The following is a 7,942-nucleotide window of genomic DNA, read 5'->3' as shown; positions in this document are numbered from 1 at the left end:
CCCCACCACCCCCCCCCACCCCGCAGAACGCATCAACCAGACAGTAGAGATCCTGAAACACACTGTCGACATTGAGGAGAAGGGAGTCAAGTTAAAGCTCACCATTGTGGACACGCCCGGCTTTGGGGATGCAGTGAACAACTCTGAATGGTGAGGAACGGGTTCCCTGCTCCCGACTGCCACGACCTGGCAGGGAGCTAGCTCTGAGAGCTAGCTTCCTCCTCCCTCTGCTTCTAGTTGGAAGCCCATCACTGACTATGTGGACCAGCAGTTTGAGCAGTATTTCCGAGATGAAAGTGGCCTGAACCGCAAGAACATCCAGGACAACCGGGTGCACTGCTGCCTGTACTTCATCTCCCCGTTCGGACACGGGTGTGTGGCCGTCCTGGTGCCTGGGCTCGGGGTGGATGTTCTTATCACTGCATCACTGCCCCCTCCCCCAACAATGCCCACCCTACCCCCTCCCCCGCAGATTGAGGCCAGTGGATGTGGGCTTCATGAAGGCACTGCATGAGAAAGTGAACATCGTTCCACTCATCGCCAAAGCTGACTGCCTGGTCCCCAGTGAGATCCGGAAGCTGAAGGACAGGGTGAGTCTTCTAGAGCCAAGGGGGCTTGGCCAAAAACGCCAGGGGAGCTGGCCCGTGCCAAGTCAAGCTCTCGCCTGCTGCAGATACGGGAGGAGATCGACAAGTTTGGGATCCATGTGTACCAGTTCCCAGAATGTGACTCAGATGAAGATGAAGACTTCAAGCAACAGGACCGGGAACTGAAGGTGAGCATGTAACCAGGAGGGGTGGGAGCAAGGAGGTAGCTGGGGCAGAGCATTGGAGGCCACAAAAGCCCTGGGGGAGGGCTGAGCACCCAGGTGCAATGTGATCAGAGCAGGAATCATTCGTTCACTGAGAAGAGGGACTGTGCCCAGTCTCAAGGGCTACAGGATAAGGAAGTCCCTTGTATCCCTGTCTGGTCTGGGGTGGGTCACGTGACCCTCCCCTGGGTGTTTACTAGAGCACTTATCGGGTACCATTCTGACCTGCTTTCCAAGAATCAGCCCAGTGGCCCAGAGATGTGTCAAGCCCTAGTATCCAAGATTTGGAGTTCCGGAGGGTGGTGGCTATAAGTATTCCAGAGGCCAGAGAGCTTATGACAGAGAGCTAAGCCAGGAAGCAGAATGGGCCAGAAGCAGATGGGCAGGGCCATCTACCAGTAAGCCTGGCTGGTCTTGGCTGTGACTTGAACCGTGGAGGAAGCTCCGGGAAGCATCCAGTGCCAGAGACGCGCACAGCGTGGCAGAAGCCCCAAGGCTTTTTAGCTATGCAGGTTTTGTGGGTAGCACAGACACCAGAAGAGGGGCCATGCCGTGGGAGGGGGGATGATGGCAGTGCTGGAATGGCCTCAGCCTCCGAGCCAGCTGCTCTTACAGACTAGGTTGGGCTGGGTCCTTGCTCCCCTTTCTCAGGAAAGTGCACCCTTCGCCGTTATCGGCAGCAACACTGTGGTGGAGGCCAAGGGGCAGCGGGTCCGGGGGCGACTGTACCCGTGGGGGATCGTCGAAGGTGAGACGAGGCAGGAGGCACTGGGCGAGGGGTGGGAGGCTCCCCGTAGACTGACACCTACTCATCTCGTTGGCTCCTGCCCACAGTGGAGAATCAGGCGCACTGCGATTTTGTGAAGCTCCGCAACATGCTCATCCGCACTCACATGCACGATCTCAAAGACGTGACGTGCGACGTGCACTATGAGAACTACCGTGCCCACTGCATCCAGCAGATGACCAGGTGGGCCACCCCCACCGGAGCGGGCCAGGCATCTCCCACCCTCCTAACCCGAACCTCCCGACAAGCACACCCCTCTCATTCCACAGCAAACTCACACAGGACAGCCGCATGGAGAGTCCCATCCCTATACTCCCGCTACCCACACCAGATGCGGAGACAGAGAAGCTCATCAGGATGAAGGATGAAGAGGTGGGTGGATATCAGGAGTAGGGGCCAACATTTTGAAAGGGTAGGGAGGAGGAGCAGAGGGCAGAGCTAGACCTGTCTTTTCTCACTCTGACTTGGGTGTCGCCCCCACCACCAGCTGAGGCGCATGCAGGAGATGTTGCAGAAGATGAAGCAGCAAATGCAAGACCAGTGACACCCGCCCTCCCCAGCCCCACTTCTCCAAGGATAGACGGCCGGTTTCCGGGCTGGCCCCTCCTACCCCTGGATCCCAGACTGTCCTGGATTCCACCCTGGGTTCATCTGGATCTCAGAAGGCCTGGACCTAACCCTAATCCAAAGTGGCTTTGACCAGACTGTTCAGACCTGGAGCCACAGAGCCACAGCCCCCAGATGACCCTAATTTATTCTCAGCATCCACCCTTCCCGGTCATTTGTATCTGCTTCCTAGTGGTCTGAACCACAGCCCCTCCCCCAACCTCCTGCTCCCATCCCACCCCGCACTTCCCCGCCTGTCTTAAGGGAACCAGTTGTACACAACCTCCAAGATCTCCCTTCCTAGAAGATCACTGCCCCCAGAGGGCCAATAAACCAGGGTAGAGGAGGGACGTGGATGCAGGATCTTGGGCCTATTGCCCAAGCTAGTGCCGCAGAGTGGAGTTGGGAGGCCCCCCTCTGCCGATTCCAGTGGGCTAAGAAGCATATGCTAATGTCCTACTGAGCGCGGAAGTAGGCCGGTTCCTCCCTTACTCCCTAATCATGCTCTGTTCAGGATCAGAGCCGGCAGGGTTTGGAGGCTGAAGCCTTTAGGAAGACCCCAGATCTAGAGGCTTCTGGGAAGAAGGCGGGACCGCAATGCGCTACACAGCTCGCGCCCCTTCCTGAGTCCTCCTGAAGGACTCCAGGGGCAGCAGGGACGGGGTGTCCCCCTATGCCTAGACTACTTTCGTCCACCCACAGGTCAAGGTCTTTTCTTCCTAGCAGCTCTGTTGCGCAAGGACTCCAGCCCTTGGCCTCCATCTCTCCACCCGCATGATTCCTCCCCACACACCCCATGCTCCGTTTTGTTCAGTTGTGAATGCCGCGTCCTGTCCTGGTGACAGGAGAACAAAGTTGGTGAACGTCTCACTGAGTGTCCGAGTGTTCCATGAGCCCCTGGGAGCGGGCGGGGGGCGGAAGCCCGGGCTGACTGCGGCCCCGGGGCGATAGTACCCTATCTGCCTCCGCAACGCCCTTGCGCGCCGGCTCGGAGTTATTTCTGGCCAGGCGGCAGAATTGTGGTCTGTTGCTGTAGACTCAGGCAGGCTCTCGGGCCAACGCCTCTCCAGAACGAAGTAGGGCCGCCATCCTCTCACCATGGGCTCCCGTGAGTTCTGGGGTCGGATGTGAAGCTTTCCGGGGAAGAGCCACGTCAGGAGGTGTTCTAGTTTGGGCAGCAATAGGCAAAAGCTTGGATCAGAGGTGGAGGGAAACTCCAGCCAGCGTCCAGGGTGGCCGGGGTGGAGGGACCTGCGGACTCGTGGGACGCTGGCCATAGGAGCTGGCGGTAGCAGCGCCGGCGGCGTTCCCGAGTATGCTCCCCCTTCATCCTAGCGCTTCTCTTCCAGGGCCACGCGGGGCGCTGAGCCTGTTACTTCTGCTGCTAGCGCCGCCCAGCCGCCCAGCCTCTGGCTGCCCCGCGCCGTGCAGCTGCGCAGGGACGCTCGTAGACTGTGGGCGCCGCGGGCTGACCTGGGCCTCGCTGCCAGCTGCCTTCCCTCCCGACACCACCGAATTGGTGCTGACCGGCAACAACCTGACAGCGCTGCCGCCGGGGCTTCTGGACGCGCTGCCTGCGCTGCGCGCAGCGCACCTGGGCGCCAACCCCTGGCGCTGCGACTGCCGCCTATTGCCGCTGCGCGCCTGGCTGGCCGGCCGCCCGGAGCGCGCGCCCTACCGCGACCTGCGCTGTGTCGCGCCCCCGGCGCTGCGCGGCCGCTTGCTGCCCTACGTGGCGGAGGATGAGCTGCGGGCCGCGTGCGCGCCGGGCCTACTCTGCTGGGGAGCTCTGGTGGCGCAGCTAGCGCTGCTGGTGCTCGGGCTGCTACACGCTCTGCTGCTGGCACTCCTACTAGGTCGCCTGCGGAGGGTGCGCGCGCGCGCGCGCGCGCGCTCCATGCGCGAGTTCTCACTCACAGCCCCGCTGGTGGCCGAGTAGGCAGGAGGTGGTGCATCTTAAGAAAGGACCAGACGCTGAGTAACAACGACCTGCAAACTTTACAGGTCCCTGCTGGAGGACCCTCGCCTTCACCTGGATCAGCCTTGTCCTCTACCTTTGCCTAACCTCCCAGACCCAAGCTCTGCAAACCTGAATCCACACGGTGCCAAACTGATGCCAGTACTACCAGAGTGAAGCAACCTTGAATGTTCAGAGCCTAGAGTGGTGGAGCGGCCCAGTCTCCTGCCAGACTCCACACTGAATAAACCTTTCTCCTCCTCATCTGGCGGTTTCTGTACCACCCGACTTTGCCAAAATCTAGAAAGGGCCTGAGGGGATGTTGTTAAAAGGGACATAATCACTTCTTCACACACTGCCAAACGGCCTAAGGCAAACAAGAATCAATGGATAAAACTCCCTGTACCCAGCTGTCTCCAAGGTCATTCGCTGTGTGAATGCGGTGAATAGAGAGGTCCCTCTGGCACTGGGGAAGTTTGAAACAGTACAGGCAGGCAGCTTGGTCCTCAGACAGTTGGCTTGTGTGGACAACCAGGGTCATGAGAACCTTTCAAGGACAGCTCGGGAGTTGAGGTGACCTTGCTGTGTGGATAGCTATTAGAGCATCCAGAGACAGATGGAGGTTGGGGTGACTCAAAAACAGGTGACTGTAGTCTGTGGTCCAGTGGGATTCCATGGGCTGTGAACTCTGAAGGGTAGGGAAGGCCAAGTGGCAGAGACATTGTTCTAAGGGGCTGCAGGTATGAGTTTAGCCAGAGACTCTGAAATGTGCTGTGGAGTGAGTCAGGCCTCCTCCCACAACCCTGGACCCCTCAAATGTCCTCAGATCTTCCTATCCCATCTCACCAACTGACAGCCCCAGCAGACTCAACCCTCCTGACAGTTCTCCCTGACTAACAGCACAGTCACCACACATTACCCCAGACTCTGCCTCCTTGACTACGCAGCTGCAGCACACCTGCCCAGGCCTTTATATATGCTATGTCTAACCTGGTCTATGGCTCTCCAGCAATTCCACTACCCCACTGCTCAGGACAGAGAGCGCTTCCCAGCTCCTTATTGTCTGCCCCCTACTCTGGAGCTGAAAAACTAGGTACAGTTTCCTCCCTGGGTACCCAAATGAGCAAAATGGCACTTTCCCCAGTACTGGAGCCAGCCCAGGTACCAGGCTCGGAGGTCTCCCTCCTGCGCTTGAAGTGAGTCCCACCTGATTGCCTCTATAAATGCTGGAGGCTTTTGTTCCTGATGATCTTGATCCAGATGAAGAACCTTGGGTATGGGCACAGGAAAGCACTAGTACTCCTCTGACCACCACTGACCAGGTTGGGGAGGCTGTAGCTGACACGGCCTTTGTCTTGGCCTTTGTGGGACAAGACAGATGACCCTCCGGTAGGCTGATGCTATCTAGTGGCTGCCAGTCAGACGTGAGGCATAAGCCATCCCCTCCTTTGTGGGCAGGTGCACGGCATCCGGCCCATTGTGGACTGCTGCGAATTGTGTACTTGTCCATCCGGCCTTATCAATGCATCAGGGACAGTGGTCCTCTTTGTTCGCCCTCCCTAGGGGTGGGCTGTCACCCCCAGAAGCCCTGGTTGAGGTGCACAGATAACACCTCAGAGTCGGTTGAACACAGTGTGGGGAGGGGCATCCCCTCTGCTTCTCAGAAGAGCAAACCAGGTGTCAAGAAGCACTTCAAGCTCCCATCCCTTTCTGTGGCTGTAATGGAGCAGAGCTGAGACAAGCTCCCTGGGGTCTCCACTCTCCTCCTCCTTTAGGGGACAGTTCCAGGGCCTAGCAGGAGCTGTAGGAAGGAGCTCAGGCTCAGTTCACACTGCTCACAGGGCATGAAGGCTCCAGGACCAGGGGCTTGCTGAGGGTCTGGGTTTGGAGATCCTGAAGGACAGGGGCCACCATCTTTCCATCCTTGTCCTGGAGAGGAAAAGCTCTGCTAGCAAAGAAACAAGGCTGGCATCACAGTGTGTTCAGATAGAAGGGTGGGCTTCTCGCTTGCTGGTTCCTCCAGGAGACCCCTCTTGCCCCACTGGCTGGTGCCAAGACTCCAGCCCAGCCTCAGTGCCTGGCTCTCCTAGTGGCTCGGGAATTTCTCCAATTCTAACTCCTGACCCTAAGCTGACCCTCCATGTGCTTAGCCTGGGGTCTCAGCCTCCAACAAATGTGGGGAAGCGGACGGTCCCAGCTCAGTGCACCTGAATGCACACTTCTCCCTCAACCCAGCCTCCACCATTGTCGTCCACTTCAGAGACAACACACCTGCCCTGGAGTCTCCTCCCCAGCCACCAACTGGTTCCCTCTGTGGTCTGGGACTCCTCCCAGATGAGCGTAAGTCATAGGGCCCCTCTCAGAGACCTATTTAACATTGCTGCACAGACACAGCCCCAGGCTGGCTGGTTCTGAGTCCTTCCACCTTGGGCTCAGAAGTCAGAGGTGACTACACCACACTGCCCACCCATCCCCTTGGGCTCCCAAGACTTCAGCTTTAAAGGGAGGCCCAGTTTTTGTGTACCTGTCCCACTCACCAGTGCCCACCACAGTGGGTCTGCCCTCGCTCCTGTGACCTTCATCCTTATACATGACCTCATTCAAACTAAGAGATTTCCTGCCTCAGTTAGTCTAACACAGGGCACAGAGGTACATTTAGAGAGGTAAAGCCACCAGTGCAGCCTGCACGGCCATCCAGCTAAAGACGGCCAAGGAGCTGAATAGATGGAGTTCCAGTAAGGCTACACAAGACCACCAGCCTAGGCATAGACAGAGTAGTGACCTCCCGCACAGAGCCTCTACCTCATTGTGAAATAAATACGTACTGCCGGAGGTGGGGGCTCTCTTGTTTTAAACTGCCTGTTGTTTAGCCCTGTTTTCTCCTCAAGCACAATGACCCCCGACTGGCACCAGAGGGCGCTAGCGATCCGTAAAAGGCACAGAGCTCCGCGCGCAGTAGGCAGCAATCCACCAAGAGAGCAGGAACCATCCAGACTGCCCAGACTGAGAGGGGTTGGCAGGTCATTCCCTCCGGGGATGGAGAGGAGGGCACTGCGAGGTCGCTGACAGACGCGAAGAAGATGAGTGCAGTCCCCCTTCCTTCTGTCCTTAGGCACACTGACAACCGGTCAACCGCAAAGATAAGGGTCCTCTTCCGCCTGGCAGGAAAGACGTGGGCCAGTCCAGGTGCTCCCCCCACCCCATGTTTGCTCCTTAAACATTCATTGACCCCCGCTGTGTGCATTGGGAGGGGGTGGGGCTGACGACAACCGGCGCTGGACTCCCGCTATTTCTATGAGGGGAAACCTCAAAGACTCAGAAAAAGAGGCTCCAACATCTCTAGGCCACCCTGGTGACCAGGATAGCAATGGGGTTTTCCATGAATCTTCTATAGCCTGGAGAAGCCTCGAAACTGGGCTGATCTGCTTGAGGCCATCACACGGAGGATGCCCAGGGAAAGGTGTGGGGGCCCCCCAGACTAGACACTTAGGAGGGGGAGGCTCGCACCCGCTACCCAGACAGAGCAACAACATTGGGGTGGGTGGCCCATAGCTCACCGCAGCGTCTGCGCCCACCCCCAGCGTTTCCGATGGAAGACAGGCGGCAAGTGATAAATCACCAGCTCCCACTCCCACCCACCCAGGGCTAACTCGTGGGCAAGAAGGGCAGTGAGGGCTGTGTGTCACAGAGACAAGGCCTGTGACAGAGACAGGAGACAGGCTAAAGCCGGAGGCCTTCTGACACCAATCAGTTCCTCGCTGGGGTGTCTGAGTTCCCCAGG

At 58.2% G+C, this 7,942-nt stretch overlaps 2 protein-coding genes across 3 annotated transcripts in view; both read left to right on the top strand.

Moving 5' to 3' along the window:
• The window catches only part of Septin5 (septin 5), an 8,199-nt gene extending 5,128 nt beyond the window's left edge, over window positions 1-3,071 (top strand). Inside the window, exons 5-12 of one of the 2 annotated variants that reach the window (XM_031363382.1) lie at window positions 27-150; window positions 238-372; window positions 473-590; window positions 674-775; window positions 1,463-1,559; window positions 1,646-1,781; window positions 1,868-1,970; window positions 2,086-3,071. In XM_031363382.1, coding sequence (XP_031219242.1) covers window positions 27-150; window positions 238-372; window positions 473-590; window positions 674-775; window positions 1,463-1,559; window positions 1,646-1,781; window positions 1,868-1,970; window positions 2,086-2,142 — 872 coding nt within the window. In that variant the 3' untranslated portion in view covers window positions 2,143-3,071. The remainder of the gene's footprint in view (window positions 1-26; window positions 151-237; window positions 373-472; window positions 591-673; window positions 776-1,462; window positions 1,560-1,645; window positions 1,782-1,867; window positions 1,971-2,085) is intronic. The other variant, XM_031363381.1, reaches the window with a different exon arrangement.
• A 66-nt stretch (window positions 3,072-3,137) lies between these two features.
• Gp1bb (glycoprotein Ib platelet subunit beta) lies at window positions 3,138-4,566 on the top strand. The gene is made up of 2 exons (XM_031363383.1): window positions 3,138-3,312; window positions 3,554-4,566. The coding sequence occupies exons 1-2, from the start codon at window positions 3,303-3,305 to the stop codon at window positions 4,141-4,143; spliced, it is 600 nt and encodes a 199-aa protein (XP_031219243.1). The 5' UTR covers window positions 3,138-3,302; the 3' UTR covers window positions 4,144-4,566.
• The last annotated feature ends 3,376 nt before the right edge of the window (window positions 4,567-7,942 follow it).

Source organism: Mastomys coucha, unplaced genomic scaffold (genome assembly GCF_008632895.1).
Source record: "Mastomys coucha isolate ucsf_1 unplaced genomic scaffold, UCSF_Mcou_1 pScaffold12, whole genome shotgun sequence".
Lineage (NCBI taxonomy): Eukaryota > Metazoa > Chordata > Mammalia > Rodentia > Muridae > Mastomys > Mastomys coucha.
Note: the sequence above shows the minus strand (reverse complement) of the source record. Positions and strands in the feature narration are given on the sequence as shown.